General features: G+C 46.2%; 1 protein-coding gene and 1 non-coding gene across 14 annotated transcripts in view; both read right to left on the bottom strand.

Annotated features, from left to right (window-relative positions):
* EP400 (E1A binding protein p400) overlaps positions 1–23,504 on the bottom strand; it is a 307,683-nt gene that overhangs the window by 83,112 nt on the left and 201,067 nt on the right. For 12 of the 13 annotated variants that reach the window (XM_029619359.1, XM_029619360.1, XM_029619358.1 and 9 more), the window contains 9 exons: positions 19,924–20,120; positions 19,675–19,786; positions 18,084–18,227; positions 16,890–17,048; positions 16,687–16,770; positions 15,770–15,910; positions 15,234–15,278; positions 14,992–15,145; positions 8,174–8,415 (listed from right to left, as the gene is read on the bottom strand). In XM_029619359.1, coding sequence (XP_029475219.1) covers positions 8,174–8,415; positions 14,992–15,145; positions 15,234–15,278; positions 15,770–15,910; positions 16,687–16,770; positions 16,890–17,048; positions 18,084–18,227; positions 19,675–19,786; positions 19,924–20,120 — 1,278 coding nt within the window. The remainder of the gene's footprint in view (positions 1–8,173; positions 8,416–14,991; positions 15,146–15,233; positions 15,279–15,769; positions 15,911–16,686; positions 16,771–16,889; positions 17,049–18,083; positions 18,228–19,674; positions 19,787–19,923; positions 20,121–23,504) is intronic. The other variant, XM_029619363.1, reaches the window with a different exon arrangement.
* Positions 20,249–20,381, bottom strand: LOC115073584. The gene has a single exon (XR_003852069.1). It is a non-coding gene; the product is annotated as a small nucleolar RNA SNORA49 (small nucleolar RNA).

Below are 23,504 nucleotides of genomic sequence, written 5' to 3'. Positions count from 1 at the left end.
ATAGATTCAATTGTTATTACTGCGGGTTTCACCAGAAAAGGAGTCAAAACTTGAATAGACTCACCCACTCGCTTGACTTCAGCCACAGTGTCCCGATCAATTTCCAGCGTCTGAGAAGAGAGTGCAGTGTCCTCCGATATTTGCGGTAAATATAATCTAGCTTGTATCGCTCCGTCCAACGGTGTTATGGGATTCTCCCTCTCCATCAGAAGTATTCCTCCCGGTTTATCTCTCTTCTGGCCTGCTGGCTCCTTGGGGTTCTCCAGGAGGGTTGTAGGAATATTTCCCTGCGACTCTCTCTCACGCTGGGGTGGGGAGACTGCGTCTTAGGTGTGCCAGGACTCAACGAGATTTCGTCTGCCAATGGCGGGGGCGATCGCTCCACGCCTCTGTCCTCTGCGGCACTCGCTCCCGACTCTCTAAGCTTCGAGGTGAAAAAAGCTGGAATAGATGTTTGCCGAACCTCCAGACTAGAAGTAACAGCCTGGTTTTCACGTAACCGGGCTTTTCGTTTGGTATGTGGCATTTCCAAAATCTTAGCAAAGGTAATTATCTCCAAAAGCAACAAAGATAAGAAAGAGCTGCCTTCACCCACTTCTCATGCGGCCGCCATCTTGACACGTCCCCACATACTCAAATTTGGTTTATGTTTTTTTTGAACCATCACAACTGCGTTTCTTCCTAGATTCTCACCCCAATGTGACATAAGTCAGCACAGAAGGCATGTAAGGCTAACTCATAGCAACCGACTATTTTCTTTTTTCTTGTTATTGGATAAATATTGATTATCGCTCGTAAAATCCTGTTGCCATCCCCCCCCCCCAAATTTCTTAATGTTTAAGAGTGAATTATTATGATACTATTATTACATTGTATAATGTGTTTCTTAATTTAAATGTTTTCATTGTATACCACCTTATTTTTCCAATCAGAATGTTTATTGTATAAAGTTTAAAAATGCAATAAAAAGAAAATATAAAAAAAAAATCCAGAATTGGACGAAAAGTTCCTTCCTCCACAAAATAAATGGAATAACGTCCCATCCCTTGTTCCTCCTCAGGGACGGGAATGATGGCTCCCAGCATTTGCATGCGCTGGATGGTCTGCTGCACGATCAGTTTCTTTTCCGGTAAGGCACAAGGAGATACCATGAACAAGCTCCTTAAGCAGCCAAGCAAATTCTAAAGTGCAACCTTGTCCTAAGAAGCTTAGAACCCACTGGTCTGACATGATTTTATTTATTTATTTGAAATTGTTTATATACCACTTTTACAATAACAATATCGATCAAAAACTGAGTCAAACAACCCCCAATGACTGGGACTGAGGAGTGGGCTGGCCTCGCCTCACTGTGAAGGTTTGGCTCCACCACTCCCCTGGCCGAAGCCCTCTCTGTTAGGCCAACATCCACGAAGTGGACTGGTTCCAGGACGGCAACCCGAGCTCGGCACTAGTGGAAATGCCTCTGTCCTCGAAATCAGAAGCACCCAGGAAGAAAGCCTTTTGACCCTTTGGACTTGTCCTCTGGTAGCTTGTGCACTTTGTCTCCCATATGCTTTATCAGCTGTTCCAAGTCTTCCCCAAAAAGGAGCTTGCCCTTAAAAGGCAATGCTCCCAGTTGAGTATTTGACGAAACATCCGCTAACCAATTCCATAACCAACAGAGCCTCCAAGTCGAGACCTCTGACATCTTCGTCCTGGAAGAAGTGTGAATGAGGTCATACAAGGCATCGGCCCCATAGGCGACCGCCGTCTCTAAACGTTCCGCCTGTTTCAAATCCTGGGGTAACATATCCTTGTTACCTTGTAACTGCTGCACCCACCTCAAGCTAGCCTGAAGCATAAAACTGCTACATACTGCAGCATGTATGCCCAGCACAGACACCTCAAATATCTTCTTAAGGTGCACCTTGAGCTTCTGGTCCTGCAAATCCTTCAGAGCTTCCGGGCCAGCTACTGGAATGGTGGTCCTTTTTGTAACTGCCAAGATGGAAACATCCACCTTCGGGACCCTTAAGAGCTCATGTGTCTTCGGGCAAGAGAGCTAACCCATGGCTCTGCTAACCTCAAGGCCAGTCTCTGGAGTATCCCACTCCATGACCACCAACTGTTTTACTGACTTATGAAAAGGGAAAGTTCTGGCCGGACCCCTATAGCCAGCTATGACCGGATCCACCAAGTCTTGGCTGGCTTGCGGAACCATTATCCCTAACTCCGCCAGGACATGCGGAATTACAGGTCCCAGTTCCTCTTTTTGAAACAGGCGAACTACTTTGAGATCATCCCCCTCCATAGAGGGGACCTTTGCCGATTCCTCATCTGGATACTGCCCAACCATGGGTAGACTTGAGTCAGAACGACTGTACCCAGACGGCAACCCACGATCAGACTCGAGGAATCGTCCTTGGCAGTCCCCGACACCGTTGGACAGAGGACTCTGAATCCTTGTGGCCCCCGAAAACTTAAATCTCTTTTTGGGTGGAGCAGTTGAAGCTTTCCATTGGGGGGTGGGGGGGGGGGGGGGCTGCAGTGCTCCAGGCCAGTAAGGCTTCATGCATGAGGAGAATAAACTCCGGGGAAAAGGGAACAGGACACGGAGAATCACCCACCAGAAGATCTGTCTCCTGCTCAGACTGCCCCTCCTGGCCCCTCCGGGTTTTATCGGGGCTGGAATTTGCGGGGGACAGAGGTGGCAGGAGATCCCCGTCCCCTGCTGACCTCTCTGCAGAAGCCGCAAAGGTTTTCAAAATGGCTACCATTCCCACACTGAGCGGGAACGGATCGGCAGCCTCTTCCAATGCAGCCTGCAACCTGCCAGGCCCGCACTGCCTCAACGATGCCGCTGCTGCCCCTCCTAATGAGCCCTCCCCCACCGGAGAGGCATCAGGAGCATTGGCCAGCCCTTGACAAATGTGAGCTATGCTCACCACATGCAGAACAGCAATTCCCTCATGGCATGGCTTGGCTCAACCACTCGGCACACGCTCGGAGAGAAGGGAGGGGGAGAGCCGCAAAGACCGGAGCCCCCTGAACAGCTTACCTTCCTCTGCCACCGCCAACACAGAAAGCCAAAAGAAAACAAGGCCCCTGTCTATAACTGGACCACCAGCTATCACTTCCAGCATGATTCAGCGAGCAAATTAGGATACCCAACTCCTGCTCATCCTGCTCTACAATCAAATGGGATGGTCCCACCAGGACCTGCCAACCTCCTGGGAGGATAAACACCTTCTCTTTTTGAAGCTAAAAATCCTCTTCTTTCTATTTTATCTTATTATTTTTCTTTTTTGAAAAACTCAGGTACAGAATAGCAGGTTTTGCATCTCCTCCATCTGCTGGAGTCAGAGAAATACTGAGGAACTGCAGGTGGCACACCGGGTTAAGAGGCGGTGTCTGTGAAACTTTCTCCGTCTCCATCTGAAGAAAGGGAGGCAAAACTCAGGTGTCTGGACTGATCTGGGTATGTACAGGGAATTTAAAAGTAGAATTTTTTCTTCCAAAATGAACAGCGATCCCAATAGGGAGAAGTTCATCCACATCTGCTGAAGACGAAGAAATACTGAAGTGCTGAGGTCACTGCAGAGCTGTGTCTAGGGCAACGTCAGCTTTAAAACCTGACTCCGTCTCCATCTGCTGGCAGGGGAACATAACCCATTGGTCCTGAGTCCATCTGGCTACACACTAGAAAAACACAAATGCTCTCTCTCACTTACACATACAGGTTCTCAATCACATGCTGTCTTTCTTACAAAGAATCTCAATCACACACATACACACACACTTACTGTGGACACTCTCTCAAACATACATGCTCGCTTGCTCACTCTGTCTCTCTCTCATCCCAATTACATTCTATGTTACTTGTAATAATGTTCAATGGTTTATTGTTATTATTCCATGTTCTATGTAAAAAAACCCAGGTCTAACTTCCCAGACCAGGGCAACCTCTTTCGTTACTTGTAAACCAGACTGATTTGTATTGCATACAGGAATTCCGGTATATAAAAATTTAAAATAAATAAATAAATAAATAAATAAATACTGAAGAGCAACTAGTGGCAACAGCAGCCTCCTCTTCTTACAATCCTCGCAGCCTCGAGAAAGAAGTCCCATCAGCCGCAGAGGCTGACATTGCTCTGAGCTGATGCTGCATGCACTTGTACCTTAGCATGGTCTCTTCTTCCCGCAAGCACGGCCGCTGCACACTACTTCCTCTTCTGGGCCACAAAGGTGAGAAGAAGAGAGCATGATGCTAGTGCCGCTGACTCCAGCTCTCCTTCCACGTTCCGTCCAGGCTATCAGCATTTCAAGTCCAGGCGGAGGAAGAGTTTGCATCTCGCTGGGACAGGGGGAGCAGCTGGGCCAGCGGGGGACCAGGTAGTATGTGACACACCAGTTGAGAACCACTGGGTTAATGGACTTGCTTAAAGCTCATCTACTCACGCGTAGTAGTAGTAGTAGTAGCTATAGTAGTGTGCTGGGTTTTTATTTTGGTACAGAAGCACTTGAGCCACACATACACATACACACCTACACATACATACATACACACATACACACACATACACATACATACACACATACACACATACACACATACAATTCAAACGTCTAAGGAACAAAAGAGAACAACAAAACCCCTGGTTTAACACCACTCTTAAAAATATGAAAACGGCTCTCAGGAAAATCGAAAAAGAGTGGCAAAAAAACAAGCAGCCAGTATTACAGCAGAAATACCGCTCACATCTAGCCGCCTACAAAAAAACCATCCAGAACACGAAACGCGATTACTACAGTAAAAAAATAAATAACTCCGCCAACAAATCTAAATCACTGTTCAACATAGTAAACAACCTCATCGCCGATAACAACAATCACAATACCACCGCAACAAAAAATTTAAGCCAAGACTTAGCTATCTTCTTTAAGAACAAAATTTCAAAAATTACTGATGCCTTCAACACCCCATCAATCATAGAAAAGCATCCTTTATTAAATATAAGTCCTTGGCTTGAATTCAATCCTATCTCCAACTTGGAAACAGAGAAAATGTTGAAAAAAATAAACCCTGCACGTCATGACATGGACACCATCCCAACTCGAGCTCTAAAGGAAATCGCTCATCCTATAGCCCCAACAATAGCAGCAATCATCAACAAATCTCTTATTGAGGGTGAGCTTCCTACCAAACTAAAAATCGCTACAATCACGCCACTACTTAAGAAAAAAAACCTCAACCCAGAAGATTTAAACAACTACCGCCCAATTTCAAACCTTCCCCTCTTTGCTAAATTAACAGAAAAGGCGGTTCTGAAACAACTAAACGAACACCTGGATGACCACAAAATTCTATTTCCCACACAACACGGCTTTAGAAAAAACCTCAGTACAGAAACCCTACTACTCAATCTTTCTGACACCTTATTAAGAGGCCTCGATAACAAACTAGATCACCTTCTGATCCTCCTCGATTTGTCAGCAGCCTTTGACACAGTGGACCACAAAAGGCTTATTCTTAGTCTGGAATCCATCGGACTCGCTGGAAAAACCCTTAACTGGTTTTCCTCTTTCCTTAAAAACAGATTTTTCAAAGTATCCTACAACAGCTTTTCATCCGAGGCCATCCCTCTGGATACTGGAGTTCCTCAAGGGTCGGCTTTGTCACCCATTCTCTTTAATATCTACCTTCTTCCTTTATGCCATCTTTTAACTAGCCTTAACATTATTTTCTACATGTATGCTGATGACATACAACTTCTCATTCCCATTACTTCGTCTTTAGAAGAATCAATGTCAAAAGCAGCCTCACACCTTGAAGCAATACGAAATCTGCTAAACAACCTAAAATTATGCCTAAATATGAGCAAAACAGAATGTATACTAATTACAAGAAAAAACTCTGGTATAACATACACTCCTCCCTTCCGATTTGACAACATTCAAATTCAACTCAAAGACAACGTTAAAGATCTGGGTTTCTGGCTAGATAATGAGCTAAATCTTAAAAAACACATCGCAACAAAAACAAGAGAAGGCTTCTTCAAAATTCAAATACTCAAACACCTAAAACCTCTGCTTCACCCCCGGGATTTCAGAACCGTTCTTCAAACCCTCATCTTCTCCAGTATAGACTACTACAACTCCCTTCTAATTGGCCTTCCCAATGCAACCTTAAGACCACTGCAGTTACTCCAAAATGCAGCTGCCAGAGTCCTGACTGGTAAAAGAAAATCCGACCATATATCCCCAGTACTCCACAACTTACATTGGCTACCTGTTAAAAAAAGTATAGAGTACAAAGTCATCACAATTCTACACAAGTCAATTCACAAAGCAGACTTCACTGCCCTGGACAATATTATACATCTGCATAAATCATCACGTACAACAAGATCTACATATAAAATTCAACTGGATGTCCCTTCATTACCACAAGCTAAACTTTCCTCCACCAGAAATAGAGCCATCTCTATAGTCGGCCCAAAATTATGGAACTCATTACCTCTACACCTCAATTCACAAGAAAATCTTAAATCTTTTAAAAAAGAACTTAAAGAATGGCTACTCTCACAGTCTTACAATGACTGTTCACCCAATGATAACAGAGCATAAATCCTTTTCATATCCACCTCTTGCTCCTTTTTATTCCAGCAATCCCTCTGACACTCGCCCCGACTTGCAGAAACCTTCCTTCTCATTAACGGCTTCAACCGTCAACCTCAAGCGTTGCATTCATTCTTATCTAATGTTCAATGTACTTATTAACTGTTATTAAGTTAATGTTCTGTTTCAATCTCTGTTTTAATGTTATTAATTCAAATGTAACTGGTTCGTTATAATGTAAACCGGAGTGAAGGCATTGTCAGCTGTACCTCGGTATATAAACAAATGCTAAATAAATAAAAATAAATAAAACATACAGTAATGCCCAAACATATACTTAAAATATTACAAACAAATGCCTTGTTTTCAAGCAGAAATATATCAAAATGTACACCACAAAATACAGCGAACTTAAGAACGAAACAAAACAATCTTGAGCGATGCTCAATCGCTGTCAACAGTATCAACTTCAAAATGTAGTTTGTACTAATTTTAAATGTGTTAAGTGGAAAATATATCCCTACACAACCTGTGGCAAGTGTTTTGTTTAGAATATATTAAAATTTGTTTTTTTAAATAATATATGGAGTTAGAGAAAGGTTTCATACATATAGTGTAGGTGCCCAGCACCACTGTTGGGTGGTGTTATAATCATTAACCTTCCTCCTCCTCAAGTTCTTTTTTGGAATTTTTTTTAATATTTATATTTGTCCCAATAAACCTAAAGGACTCTTCCGTGGCGTTAGAGTGTTGTTGTATGCGTACTCTGCATTAACTCTGTGAAACGGAGAATAATAAAAGAAGAGTAAAAAAGCAGACTTCCCCGATTATTGTTGGTGTGTCCGTCCTTCCATGATGATCCCGACATGCACGTTTCAGACGTAAAAGCCTTTCCTCAGGGGCCTCGATGAATCCTAAAACCAACAAAGACAGCCAGCATTTTGAACAACAGCTGAGAGAAGAGCCGCAGACCCCGTGAAGTTGGTTTTAGGATTCATCGAGGCCCCTGAGGAAAGGCTTTTACGTCTGAAACGTGCATGTCGGGATCATCATGGAAGGACGGACCCACCAACAATAATCGGGGAAGTCTGCTTTTTTACTCTTCTTTTATTATTCTCAGTTTCACAGAGTTAATGCAGAGTACGCATACAACAACACTCTAACGCCACGGAAGAGTCCTTTAGGTTTATTTGGACAAATATAAATATTAAAAAAAAAATTCCAAAAAAGAACTTAAGGAGGAGGAAGAAGGTTAATGATTATAACACCACCCAACAGTGGTGCTGGGCACCTACACTATATGTATGAAACCTTTCTCTAACTCCATATATTATTTAAAAAAACACATTTTAATATATTCTAAACAAAACACTTGCCACAGGTTGTGTAGGGATATATTTTCCACTTAACACATTTAAAATTAGTACAAACTACATTTTGAAGTTGATACTGTTGACAGCGATTGAGCATCGCTCAAGATTGTTTTGTTTTCAAGCAGGCCTGAGGCACAGGGACTTGGCAAAGGCTACAGAGTCAGAGGCAGAGTGAAAGAATGAGAAATCAGCTTGACCTGCAGCAGAGCCCAATCCTCGCTGATCAGCCACTCGGGGTTGTCTGGCCCGGCTTCGGTGGGTGGTTTAACCAGAGCTGGCAGGGGTTTGGCAAACTGCGCCTGCTGTTTCAGGAGGATGTTCTTCTTCTGCTCTTTGCTCTCCCGGCGCATTTTCAGCAAGCCTGGCACAGCTCGGTCAAAAAGAGAGCGAGGAGGAATGACCGTTTCTCCATGGCGCTGCTTCTTCTTCCTACCTGCAGCTAAAAGTCATGAAATCTGCAGTCAGGTTTTTTAAAAGGCTATTGATTATATGACAAGAAAAGAAAATTGGTTCTTACCTGATAATTTTCATTCCTGTAGTACCACGGATCAGTCCAGACTCCTGGGTTTTGCCCCCCACCCCCCTAGCAGATGGAGACAGAAGTTTACAAACAAAAACTCCGCCTTATCTAGGCTGGTGCCACCTACAGTCTGGCAGTATTACTTAATGTCAAAGCAGAATAGATCACACAAAAACTCCCAACTATATACAGAAAACTAACACTTCCGCCGGCTCAATAAACCCCCAAATGGGAACAGAACCCATGCTATCGATAACTGAAAATACTGAATATACCTGTGAATGAAAACGGAATCGCACAGTACGGACTCTCCCTTTTCCTATCAAAACCAATGGGCGGGACTCTGGACTGATCCATGGTACTACAGGAACGAAAATTATCAGGTAAGAACCAATTTTCTTTTCCCTGTACGTACCCCGATCAGTCCAGACTCCTGGGATGTACCAGAGCTTACCTTACTTGGGATGGGATCCGGAGAGGCCCACTCTAAGTACTCCTTCCCCAAATCCAGCGTTTCCTGGAGCCTTAACATCCAGACGATAATGTCTAGCAAAGATATGAAAAGACTTCCATGTAGCCTCCCTACAAATCTCTTCTGTAGAAATTTGTTGGCATTCCACCCAAGATGCGGCCTGAGAGCGTATAGAATGAGTGCGTAGACCCACCGGCAGAGACCTTCCTTGAACTAGATACGCTAAACTTATGGTCTCCTTCAACCAACGAGCAATGGTAGACTTTGAAGCAGCATTACCTCTTCTAGGTCCACTCCAAAGGACGAAGAGGTGGTCTGAGACCCGGAACGCGTTGGTCACTTCCAGGTAGCGCAACAGCGTCCGTCGTACATCCAATTTTCGTAGCTCCTTAGATAACGGATCTGAGCTGTCCAAATCCAAAAACGATGGAAGTTCTACCGTCTGATTTACAAGAAAAGAAGAAACAACCTTAGGAAGAAAAGAAGGTATCGTGCGTAGCGACACTCCCGACTCTGATATCCGCAAAAAGGGCTCTCGACAAAACAGGGCTTGAAGCTCGGAAATCCGTCTTGCCGAGGCGATAGCCACTAAAAACACCACCTTCAAAGTTAAATCTTGCAAGGTGACCTTGCGAAGAGGCTCAAAAGGAGCACCGCACAAAGCCTTAAGCACCACATTCAAATTCCAGGAGGGGCAAGGCTGCTGAAATGGCGAGCGTAAATGCTTTTCCCCTCTAAGGAACCGCACCACGTCTGGGTGAGCCGCCAAAGGTGCACCATGAATCCGACCGCGCTAGGAACCCAGTGCCACTTCTTGGACTCGTAAGGAACTACACGAGAGGACCTTTGCCAAACCGTCCTGAAGAAAATGCAAGATATCCGAAATGGACGCCCGAGTAAGAACCACCTCCCGATCAAGGCACCATGACTCAAATACCTTCCAGACCCGTACATAAGATAACGACGTAGACGCTTTGCGGGTCCGTAGTAGAGTGGTTACTACCGCATCCGAATATCCTTTGGACTTCAGCCTTTGCCTCTCAAAAGCCATGCCGCTAGACAAAATCGAGCGACCTGGTCGAAACAAACTGAACCCTGATGTAGAAGATCCGGCACATACTGAAATCGAATGGGTTCCTCCACTGCCAGATTTATCAGATCCGCAAATCACGGACGACGTGGCCATTCGGGAGCGACGAGCACCACTTCTGTTGGGTGTAACTCTATTCGACGTAGGACCCTGCTGATGAGGGGCCACGGAGGGAACTCATACAGTAGGACATCCATCGGCCAAGGCAGTACTAGGGCGTCCACATCCTCCGCTCCCGTCTCCCTGCGACGAGCGAAGAAACAAGGAGGACATTCTTGAATGTCGCCATCAAGTCCAGGACGGGGATCCCCTACTGTGTACAAATGAGTCGAAACGCATCCTCTGCGACTTCCCACTCCCCGGGGTCGAGACGATTGCGACTGAGAAAATCTGATGAATATTCTCTACCCCGGCAATGTGGGAGGCCGCTATGCTGCACAAATGCTTCTCCGCCCACGCTATCAATTGATGGGCTTTGGACGCCACTGGTTGACTCTTGGTTCCCCCCTGTCGATTGATGTAAGCCACTGTGGTCACATTGTCTGAGAGAACTCTGACTGACTTGCCGCAGACTAGCAGAAGAAAGGCCTGTAGAGCCAGGCGAATCGCTCTGGTCTCCAGACAACCGATGGACCAAGAAGCCTCCTGCGGGGACCATTGTCCCTGTATTGACTTTTGCAGACAAACCGCTCCCCAACTGGACAAGCTGGCATCCGTGGTGACCACTGTCCAGGACCGAACCACCAACAGCACTCTGCGGCTTAAGTTGCTCGGACACAACCACCAATCCATGCTGTCCCGAGCTGACTGTGTCAGAGGCAATGGCAGATGAAATTCTTCTGACACCGGGTTCCATCGGTAGAGCACCGCTGACTGCAACGGTCGCATATGAGCGAAGGCCCAGGGAACCAATTCCAATGTTGAAGTCATTGACCCCCAACACCTGTAGATAGTCCCAGACTATCGGGACCAGTTTGGATAACAATTGTAAAACTTGACCCTGTAACTTGAACATTCGTTCCCGTGTGAGTGACATCATTCCCCGAGTTTCGAACAAGACTCCCAAAAACTCCAGAGATTGTGAAGGTACCAGCCGACTCTTGGAAGCATTGACTATCCAACCGAGTGTGTGCAACAATTGGAGCACCCGCTGAACTGCTGCTTGACAGAGTGATTCCGACTTGGCGCGAATCAGCCAATCGTCCAGATATGGGTGTACCAGGAAACCTTCCCTTCGAAGCTGCGCTGCTACCACTACCATAATTTTGGTGAAAGTTCGAGGCGCGTTTGCAAGGCCGAACAGGAGCGCCTGAAACTGGTAATGCTGACCCATCACGGCAAACCTTAGAAATTGCTGGTCATCTGCCCATATTCCTATGTGGAGATACGCTTCCGTAAGATCCAGGGAGGCTAGAAATTCCCCTTGTCTTACCGAAGCAATCACGGATCGCAAGGTCTCCATACGAAAACAAGGTATCCGCAGACATCTGTTGACCCTCTTCAGGTCGAAAGGTTCCTTCTTTTTTTGGTACCACGAAGTAAATGGAATAACGGCCCCTGCAGAGTTCGTGGGGTGGAACTGGGACAATCGCGCCGACCGAAACAGCACCCGCAAAAGGATTGAGAGTACGTCTGCTGTCTGCTGGCACTGTGTCGAAATGAGGAAACCGATCCCCGGGAGGTCCGAGGCCGCCAACCTCCCCGAAATCGAGAGCGGGAAGTCGGAGACCCCCTTGATCTTGGTCTGTTCCTCTGGCAGCCGATGCACCTTGTTCTCACCCATGGACTCAATCAGATCCTCCAATTCCTTGCCAAACAACAGCTTGCCATTAAATGGCAACGAACCCAACTGGGCTTTAGACGACACGCCCGCAGACCAATGGCGGAGCCTCAACAAGCGTCACGCCGAAACCGTAGAAACCACAGATCTGGCCGAGGTGCGAAGCAGATCATAAAAGGCATCCGCACTATAGGCAATCACCGCTTCTAAGCGCCCCGCCTGACGCGCCTCCTCGGGGGAAAGTGATTCGTTGGCTAGTAACTGTTGCGCCCAACGAAGACCTGCGCGCAAGGAGAAATTACTGCAAATAGCTGCACGAATCTCTAGAGCCGAAACCTCGAAGATCCTTTTGAGTTGTATCTCCAGCTTACGGTCCTGCAAATCCTTAAGCGCTGTACCCCCAGTCACCGGGATGGTGGTCTTCTTTGTGACCGCCGCCACCGCCAAATCTATCTTAGGAACCCTCAACAGCTCCAATGCCTCCTCAGGCAGGGGGTAGAGCTTATCTATTGCTTTAGCCACCTTGAGCCCCAAATCAGGAGTATCCCATTCCTTAAAAAGTAAATCCAAAGCGGAAAAATGCAATGGGAAAGCAGAAGGAGGCCCCGAAGGCCCAATACTACCAGGTCCGTCGCTCCAAGCCTGGTCTCTTTCTGTGGCACCTGAATCCCTAATTCACCCAGAATTTCCGAGATAAGGGGTCCCAGCTTGTCCCTTCGAAATAGACGAACCACTTTCGGGTCATCCCCATCTGTCCCATGGGTATCCCTAGGACTAGTGGACAACTGATCTCAGTCCCCATCAACCCCCCTCGGTGGTTGGGATGGTAGGTCCTGGTCCCCCTGGTGCTCCTCCGGCTCATCGGTATCCGAGGTGGAGTCCGGATCCCCCCGGGCGGTCCGCGCTCGGATAGGCCGGGACCTGTCCGTGATATCTGTAGCCTGGGCAGACTTATATCGCTTCCCAAGCCCTATCAGAGGGTCTGGGGCGCGGAAATCCTGAGGTCTCTTCCTGGCCATTCTGCGGGCCTTGTGCATTAACACCACAAATTCAGACCCAAATGAAGAATCTGATGACATATCCTCCAGATCCCCTTCAGGGATCCGCAAATTGTCCGGGCAGCATGGCCTAGCAGGTCTGTCCCCCTCAGGGACCCTGCGCTGGGGCGATAATCGCGGTGGGAGGTCTTCCTCCCCCCAAGCCGCCGGCGGGGCAGACTCCTCGGCCCCCCGAGGAAACAAAATGGCGGCCGCTCCCGCTGAAACTTGACTCGTGGTGTCCAAAATGGCTCCCGTTCCCGAGCTCTTCGGGAACAGGCCATCCCCAGCAGCCGGCTTGCCCCCAGCAGCCCCGGCGCGCGATTGCGTCCTGCCCAGAGGCCTGTCTGGGGCCGAAGACGCACCTTCGCCGCCCGAGAGGCAAGAAAAGCACAGACCATCGCGAGATAGCCGTGCCTGCGTGGCACCGCAGGCCCGGAAGGCAGCCCGACACGGCATTCCCCAGCAACAGCAAAAACCACAAGAGAAAACCAAAGATAAAACCACCCTCCCGCGGCGGCAAAAATTGGCGCTCGGCCCCCCCGCGAGAAGGAAGAAGAAAAGGACACAGTAAATATAACTATAACCCGACCATTCAAAACGCGTTTTGTTTTTTTTTTGTTTGTTTTATTTGAAACGGTTTTTATTGTTTTATCAAATAACCATATACCACACACAGGAGAGAGACGTGACACTTCATCCCTCCCCCCCAACAGGTATCAAATAATACAAACCCTCAGAAAAATTCCCAGGGCCCAAAGCCCCGAGCTGCCCCCCCATCCCCCCCTCCCTTTTCCCCCTCTTTCCCCCCCCCCCCCCCCCCCCCCCCCCCATGGCCCCTTGGAGTCTTATAACTGTAACAAGTCCTGAGTTCCATCCATCCGACATGGAAGAATAAATGTCCATGAAGAAGAAAGCATCTCCACTCCGTCCAATTAGACCTGGAAAGTCAGTCGTTGATAATCGAACTACGCACCGTCTGTGGAAGTGACTGTAAGTAGGCCTCCCATATGGCAAGAAACCGTTTCTTTTGTTTGTTTTTAATAGCTACTGATCACCTCGGGTCCTGGGCCAACTGGGGGAGTGAGCCGGGCTCCCCGGTGTCACCCCCAGTGAAGAAGGTATGCCGGCAAATGGGTAATCCCCACACTTCAGCGGCCTCTGAAACCAGAGAGGATGGTCCCCTCAGGACCTCGCAACCCCCTGGGAGGCATGAGACCAGACCTGCAAGCAAGCCACTGCAGTCCTTATCATAGCCTATCCTTTTTTTTTTAAACACTATCTAACACCTAATCAACTAGGCCTCAGCACAGACTTTAGGTTTTGCACCCCCTCCACCTACTAGGAGACAGAAGAATACTGCCAGACTGTAGGTGGCACCAGCCTAGATAAGGCGGAGTTTTTGTTTGTAAACTTCTGTCTCCATCTGCTAGAGGGGGGGGCAAAACCCAGGAGTCTGGACTGATCCGGGTACATACAGGGAACTTAGAGTTTACATTTTATTGGGGCTGCAGTGACCTTAATCCTTCCTTGCAGCCTCCATGTTCAAACCCCTCTTCTCTAGTCCAGCCATTACAATGGGGAATGCAGTTTCCTGTGGATCTTAGAGCCCAGGCATCTTTGTGCTATATCCTGTGTATCGCATAACGGATGGAACTTCTTCACTCGGCCCTCAATGAGAAACCATGTTCAGGAATGGAAACTGGGTTTTTTCGCTCCAGGGCTATTGATTTGAGTAGTGCTGCCTATAGAGGGCGCTTGCTGGCTTTCAGTGTATCCATTTGCTTATTTGGATACTTCCTGGTACTTACCGGTAGCAATTCTGGGTATAATGTCTTGTAAGGGAGAAGCAGTTTCTGAATCTATTGACTAGATGCTGAGTGTGGCCAATCTGAGGAATTGCTATATATAAATATATAGATTAGTTTCTAACAGTGCTCCTTCTATATTCCAATAGGATGTAAACTCTAATTAAGCTTGAAGTTCAGAGAAACAGGAGAAGAGCTTCTGGGCCACAAATAAATATACCAATAACTGTCCCCATGCATTTTCCCCTTTCATTAGGCCTCACTTTTGAATAAAAACCTCCCTCTGATTTTCTGCAGCGCGCACCCACCTGCAGGATCCATCTTGTGTCGCTTGCGTTCCTTTCTGACATATACAGGGGGGAGTTTAGACTCAGGGACTGGGGTGGTGTCATACATCAGGCACATGACAGAATCGATGTAGATGTCATTGTCGTCTTGAGGAGGGGTGGGTGGGGTCCAGAGCTGTACACAGAATGAAAACATGACAAACTCAATCCCTTCCATCATGTGATCCCTGCGTTAAATGTGTCACTGAATTGATTTGACTCACCGGCATTATTTCTGTCTGTCCATCTGTATCTTCATAGATATATTCCTATGAAGAAAAGTCTCCTGTTAGACTTCAGCAAAACCAGCGTATAGACTTTATCCATGTTTATGTATAGATAAAGGAGAACTGATGCATTATTCTTAACACTAGAGGTAATATAAGTGCCCCCAAGAGTCACTGGAGAAAATTTCTTCAACAGGCTAATGAATATTTTAATAGGCAAAGTTTCAACATCAAGGGACCTTTTCAAAAAAACAAAACAAAAAAAAAAAAAGTCAGCAGCCAAATTTCTGGCACAATACCTGAGGTCTCAAAGGTGGCACAGGGCTCTCCAAAACACAAGGCTTGTGGTAATAACCCCGATTCAGACCCCCCTAAACATGGCCCTGACAAAGCCCTCTCCACTCACTGGTATGGCCATAAGCTTAGGCTGCTGATTTGAGCTGAGACTCTCAGGAATGGATACGGCAGACTCTGCAGCCCTGAGGGAAAGCTCCTGTAAGAATCCCGTGCATGCACGTTCACACTCGCATTACCATGTTATACGCATCCTCCCTGGTGTACGTAAGGAGCTCTTCTGCCCTCTCTTCCTCCTCCAGAAACCTCTGCTTCTCCCTTTCCTTCAGCTCCTTCAAGTGCTTCATTTCCCACTCTCTCTTTGCAGCCTTCAAATCCTCCTAAACAGAAGCACAGCACCATTTTCACTTCACTCCATTTATTATCTTAGCCCTTTAACTCCAGGCATGCGTCAACACCTGGTAAAATGTGCTACCATATCTCATCTGCATTCTCACCCATGCTCTGCTGAGTAGTCCCTTTGACAAGGACTAAAGGGATAAGCCTGGCATCCTTAACAATACCAAGTCAACAACTGAGGGCCGATCAACTTCGGTCTGTTTGTTCCAGAAACTGAGCAGGTGCTTACCATACCAAAGTGAATCTGCCTACTCTGGATCTGCAGTAGGAGGGCAATTTTCAAAGCCATTTCTGTGGTAACAGTGCTTTCCCTGCAGAAATAGCCCATTACAAAATTGCCCACCCGATGTGCGCGGTTAGCTCGTGTGCGCACAAGTTTACCTACCATGAGCGGCGGTGCTCTCCGGAGCTGGAAGGGCTTTGCCCTTATGCGCATTCTTCTGCATTTTCAGAAGTATGCATGAAAATTCTCCCCGCCAAAAAAAATCCCCTGCGCGCAAATTAGCAGATGCACCTGTGTGTGGGCAACTTAGATGGGAGAATTTCCAAAGGAAAAATATGCATGAACTTTCCCCTTAAAAAATTCTGAAAAGTAAGTGCTTATTCGATTTAATCGGTATGCAGGTGGTTATAAATTAGCCCCATAATGGCATGAACTAAGTTAATTTGCATATGGAAATCATGATTGGTGCCTCCATGACACTATAATTCCTTATGCAGAGGATGCCTTACTAGCTCAATCTTATACAGAAAGTACCTCGATTAAATTCTGCTTTTCTCGATCTCCAGAAACATGAAACAACTCCAAATAATGCAACGCATACTTCTCAATTGGTGTCAGCTGTTTTAAGAAAAAAAAAAAAAAAAAAAAAATCAGACTGTAATTCAGATCCCCCAGCAGCAGACAGGGCTGAGGAATGGTACAGCATTAGTAAAAATAAAACATCTGGCATTTCATACCTGATTCATCAGATCTGCTAGCTCCTCAAGCTGTGTTGGCTCCTCGTTACTTCCCAGATCAGAGATCTCGGCAGCTGGAACATCGGAGTTCAGTGCAGTTCCTGGCTCTTGTGCACGGTCTTTAGCACCTTCCTCCTCATGGCTAATGCTCTTAAGAGCCTTTGAAAAACCACATTAAATAATAGATCAGTTCGATTACTGCAACATAAGGTGTTTTTCAGTTCCTCCTGGCCCCTGGCTGGTTTTTTTTTTAAACCCCAGAAGTATGCTCTTGAATACTTTGGCTTCCAGCTCAGTCAGAACCTGCTACAACTGGGGTAATGACACCATGAGCTTTCATTAGCAGCAGCCTGGAAATTCTACGTTTTCCCAAGCCCATCTAGCCCAGTCACTGTGGTAACCATTCTTAGCTGAATCAACAGATTCCCTTCAGAACCTGAAATGTGAACAGCCTAAGCCTGGCTAGGAGGTGTCATTCTTCAACAACGGATGACATCCCTTTCTTCCAAGGGACTGTGAACACTTCCTCTGCAGAATCACCAGCTCCTACCTGCCTGAACAGCAAGATATCGGCTCAGGGATCCAACCCAGAACGTCTGTGAAGCCACTGGACTTTTTTTTTAATTTTATTTTTAAGAAACAGTACCCTGAAGCTCTCATCTGTGTGCTGGAAATTATTCAAAGATTCTTCCCTTAACATGGCAAGCCATGTTATAGGAAAGACAGCCTATGCTCCAGCTTAGAGATCCAAGAGCTGAAATCTGCAAACTCAGATTCTTTGTTCCAAATCTCACTCATGGTCTGTGACTGAGTTCCTTTGCTTCGCTTTATCAAACCTCTTTCAGCATTTTCCTTAATCTTTCTTTCCCCACTCTTTCTGTGATACAGTAAACTAGCACAAACACCAACTCTTTCTTGTCCACTGCAGTGGTTGCATGTTTAGTTATTAATTTATTGAATGTTTACAAAAATTGTGTGTTATGTAATACACATTGCATCAAACCAAATGCCTCTGTTTATTGTATCGTGATACAATGCACGGACCCAATTACTCAAATTGATATCAAGTGACTTTTCCATTTTAATTTCTCTGCATCACTTGCCTGTCTTATGATGATGCACCCTTTACACTAATAAAGAAGGACCATAAGGAAGACAGCGAGGAAGGCAATTGCTCTGGCCTTGTATTCCTACCTCAATAAAAGGTTTTGCAACCTTGGGAGTGATTGTATCTGCCGGGGAAGGTTCCTGAGACAGCACAACAAACTCTTCGGCTTTCACTCTGAAGCCAGAGTCGTCCAAAGGAGAAGACACCTCAAACAGCTCTTGGATAGTTTGCTAAAAGATCAAAGCATTGAAGTAATCAAGACAATGTCCTACAGCAGGGCATACCTTAAAAGGAGAATGTATAATCTTAAATTCTGAAAATAATAAAACTGTCTACTAAAGCACAATATTATTCTTCCTACCCCCCCCCCCCCCCAAACAAAAGGAACACCCTGAGCCTGATATCTTAGAGCAGTGCTTCTCAAGCCAGTCCTCAGGGCACACCTAATCATTCAGGGTTATCCACAATAAATATGTATGAGATAGATTTGCATGCACTGTTTCCATTATATGCAAATCTCACTCAAGCATATTTGTTAGGGATATCCTGAAAACCTGCTGACTGGCTAGGCACGCCCCAAGGACTGGTGTGAGAAGCACCATCTTTGAGGGCTTCTCCTACGTTGTTGTCTATGGGAAAAATGCTCATTCTGGGGGTAATTTTCAGACGCAGGGGTTGTGCATGTAAAATTGGCATGTATGCCTATACATGCACAACCCCTGCGTCTTTGTACCTAGCATCTGCGCGTGATACGTGAATTTTCAGAAGGGCATGAGTACGCATGAACTGTTACTGCTGTATGGAAAATTATACACATACAAAGAGGGTAGAAGGTGTGGATGAACTGGTGGAGATTTGAGGGTGAACTGGTTAAGGTCTGGGACCCCTGGTGGAGGTTTCGGCAACCTGGTGCTTGGAGGTACATGCACAAGTATTTTCATAAGCAAGATATCTGCATACATCAGCCAACTTTATAAAATACCTGCCTCTGTGCATAAACGGAGGATTATTACACGCACATTACAAACATGTAAACAACATTAAACATATGCATGTACATTAATAAAGCAAGCATATAAACTGTGCGGATACCTGCATTAAAAAATACGTGGCTGAAACATACACACATACTTTCGAGATGTTGACACACTTTTTTTATATATATATATGATGCGGCTTCCACTACACAGTTTATAAAATCAAAAAGGTGCAACTTTAGATGCTCCTACTTATGCGTGTATGTAATGAGTTACGCACACTACTGAACAGTACCCTCTAAGTCTGTTCTATTGTTACACAGAGGAGACCTTGCTCATTTTACTGGATGAAACCATTTGCAATGTCATCAACCATGAAACAATTTAGCCACCCAGAACATGTATTGCCCCAGGGGGTAATTCTGCCATTGAAGACCACATGTAAATATATTGATGGTCATCTATCAACAATCTGAACTCTTACTGGGAACACTAACATCTACTTCAACGTGACAATTCTTCAAGGAAAACGTAGCAAAGCCACTGCGAAGCACAGCAGAGGTATAACAAGGCCTTACCCAATCCCAGAGTAAAACAAAATTTCTACAACAAATCAATAAAGCCTTATTTCTAGTTCTATAACTCAAATCAAAAATCTTGCTGTCTAAACTTTCATTTTAAGCAAACATGGGCCAAGTACCTGAGTTAAGAAAGCCATGGAGTAATCATTCCCTTGAGCAGCAACCTCCCTGATTAAGTCCTTGGTGCCATTCTTAAGCAGCTTCTCCTCAATGGAATTCCCACTTACAAGCCTGAAAAGCAGAAAAAGTCCATTAGTGTTATAAGGTAATGCCCCATTAAAGAAAGGGGACTCTGAAATCAAAAGGGATTACACTGGACTCACTCATTTCTGCTATTTGGTCACACTAAAAGCAGAGGCCTGGGCTACCTGTATATGTGGATGTCTTTACTCCTCCCTATTCGATCGCACCACTCTTGAGCCTTGGTGTCCATGACCGGATTGATATCATTGTCGTAGAAAACCACCGTGTCCGCCTCTACAAGACCGACCCCCATGGAACGGCTGTGGGTGGAGAGGATGGCACAGAAGATGCGCCCATCCTGGTTGAAACTCTTCATCAACTCCTAAGCAAAGCAAATAAAATACTTAGAATTCTAAGAAGAGTCACAGAAAATGAGAAGAGAAAGAAAAAAAAAAGAGTAAAAAGGGGAGGATAAAACCCACCCATAAGTAAAGCAAGAAAGACAGAACAATTGTTTGCCCAAACCGTAGGCCCTCAAAGGTTGCAGATTCCTTCGAGAGAGGGATAAGGGCTTTCTGATCTATCCTCAGTCAATGCCAGGGATCTCTATGGGTGAGAGGGACCTGGAGTAAGGTTGAGGAACAGAAAAGGAAAATTGGGTCTTACCTATTAATTTTTGCTCCTGGAATACCACAGGTCAGTCCAGGCAAGTGGATTTTGCATCCCTACCAGCAGATGGAGGCAGAGAAAAAAAAAACTTTGAGACACTGCTACATAACAGAGTACCATCTGCAATTCTCAGTATTGAAACTGTACCCAAGACAAGATGAATACCTGACAACACTAAAAGAACTCGCCCTTCGAAGGCAAACAGGAACCAGGTTGGACTCCCTGATCTGGAGCTGTTAAATCCAAACAAGGAACCAACAACCTTCAACCAAACAAGGTGAACCACGTATCTACACTATTTACAATCAGACACCTCAGAGTCTTTTGCAACTATGGGGTCGGGCTTTGGACTGATCTGTGGTATTCCAGGAACTAAAATTAGCAGGTTAAGATCCATTTTTCCTCTCCTGATCATACCCCATATCAGTCCAGCCAAGTGGGATGTACCCAAGCCCCTCTACACTGGGCAGAAATTTGAAAGACCAGCATGCAACACACTTTCCCCAAAGGAAGCCTCCTCCAGGGCTCGCACATCCAATCGGTAATGCTTGGTAAAAGTGTGAGGCGAAGACCATGTTGCTGCCCAACAGATCTCTTGTAGAGATACCAACTGACACTCCCCCCACAGAAAGCTGTCTGTGCCCTAGTAGAATGGGCACACCACCTTTCTGGAACCATGCGCCCCTTACACACACCAAAGAGATTGCCTCCTACAGCCATCACGACACCAAAGCCTTAGTAACCTTAAAGCTTTCTTTGTCCTGCTAAACAAGACAAAAAGATGATCTGATCACCGAAACCAGTTAGTGACTAAGAAAACGCAAGAGAGTCCAATGAACATTCAATAAATGTAGTTCCCTCACATGTGGACCAAATAACATAACATGGGAAGCTCCACCATCTGGTTAAGACAAAGAGAGGAAACCATCTTCGGCAAAAAGAAGGGCACCATACGTAACAAGACTCCATCATCTAAAATATGCAGGAAATAATCCCTGTGCAACAGCGCCTGCAGTTCCAAGATTCACCTGGCCAAACATATCGCCACCAAGAACTCTGTCTTCAGAGTCAGATCCTTCACAGAGGCATGCCTCAAAGGCTTAAAGGACCAAAGAACCCTTAGGAGTAAATTAAGGCTCCAAGGCGAACACATCCGATGGACCAAAGAAAGCAAATGTTTTGCCCCCTTTAGAAAACAAATCAGGCCCGGATGCGACAAGAGCTGTCTCCCCTGAAGTTTCCCCTCAAAGACACCCAAAGCTGCTACTTGTACCCGAAGCGAACTGTGGGCCAGCCCTTTTGACAAACCTGCCTGCAAAAAGCATAAGATCTGTGACACCTCTGCATGCAAAGGATTAAGACATTCCTCCTGGCCTGCAGAAACGTAGCAATAACCGCCTCTGCAATCATCGCCTCTCAAAAGCCAAGCCACGAGACAGAAGCAATTCGCCTGATATGAGTAGAGAGGCCCCTGGCGCAGCAACCCTTGCAGATGACCCAGTTTGATGGGTCCGTCCACCATGAGATGCACCAGATCGGCGAACCATAGGTGCTACGGCCATACTACCCTTCCCAAATGACACTCTATGCATATGCATCTCAAGACTCGCTCCACTAGGGGCCATGGAGAAAACACAATCAGGAGAATGTTTGTTGATCACAGACAAACTAAAGCGCCGATCCCTTCAGAACTGAACTCTCTCTGTCAGCTGAAGAACTGATTCGTCTTGGCATTGACTCGCGAAGCTGTCAGATCCAACTGGGGCACACCCCACCTGGCCCAAATGAGATCCATGGCCTCTGCGGACAACTACTATTCCCCTGGATCTAAATGCTGCCTGCTGAGAAAATTCGCCTGCACATTATCTACTTCGGCCGCATGCGACGTTGCTATCCCCGCCAGGTACGCTCCCGCCCAGACAAACAGTTCCTGAGTCTCTTGAGCCATCCCGGGATTCCTCGTCCTGCTCTGACGGTTGATTTATGCCACCGTCGTTACATTGTTGGAGAACATTCTCAATGTTCAATCTTATACCGGTGGAAGAAACAAAAGCAATGCCCTGCGGACTACTCTTGCTTCTAACAGATTGATAGACCAGGATGCTTCCCTTACTGATCATCGGCCTTGAGCCATTCCACCTTGGCAAACCACTCCTCCAACCTGGCACTACCACCTAGTCCGGAATTTATAGCTGCACCCCTCTCTCCAAATTAGAATGAGATAGCCACCAAGAGAGACTGGACTAGAAACCCCCCTGAAATAGCAAAGGAAGCTAAAACTTTTCAGACAGTGGACTCCAATGGGACAAAAGCACCTTTTGCAGAGGCCACATGTGAGCGAATGCCCACGGCACCAACCAGCGTAGAAGCCACAGACCCCAGAACCTGCAAATAATCCCAGACCCTGGGCACCAGAAGCCATAGCAGTCACCGCACCTGCGACTGGAGCTTGGTCACCCTCTCCGATGTAAGAAGGACCTTGCTCACTTGAATAGCAAACAATGCCCCCAGATATTCCAGTGACTGGGACGGGACAAGATTGCTCTTCGTCAGGTTCACTACCCAGCCCAGAGACTTCAACAGATTCATGACCCACTGCACTGAGCGATGACACTCCAACTCAGACTCCAACACTGACCAAATGAGCCAATCATCCAAGTATGGATGAATCAGAATCCCTTCCCTCCTGAGCACCGCAGCAACTACTATCATCACCTTCATGAAAGTCTACGAGGCCATCACCAAGTCGAAGAGCATAGCTCGAAACTGATAAACTGCAGAAACGTTTGATGATCTGGACATATAGTGATGTGCAGGTAGGCTTCCGTCAAGTCTAACGATGCTAGATACCCCACTTTGCGAAAAACTGCTATGACCGCTCGCAACGTTTCCATGCAAAAAATGTGGCACATAAAGCGTCACACGTCAACCTTCTTCAGATCCAGAATACGCCAGAAGGTACCCGCTTTCTTAAGAACTACGAAATAGACTGAGTACCTTCTGAGGTCCTGCTCTTGCGAGGAAACCAGTACTATGGTGTTGAGACTTCGCAATTGCTGAGTTTCTTGCATCGCCTCCCACCTGATGCGGGATGTGA

This window comes from Rhinatrema bivittatum, chromosome 11 (assembly GCF_901001135.1).
Source record: "Rhinatrema bivittatum chromosome 11, aRhiBiv1.1, whole genome shotgun sequence".
Lineage (NCBI taxonomy): Eukaryota > Metazoa > Chordata > Amphibia > Gymnophiona > Rhinatrematidae > Rhinatrema > Rhinatrema bivittatum.
The sequence above is the reverse complement of the archived record's forward strand: the minus strand, read 5'-3'. Positions and strand labels throughout refer to the sequence as shown.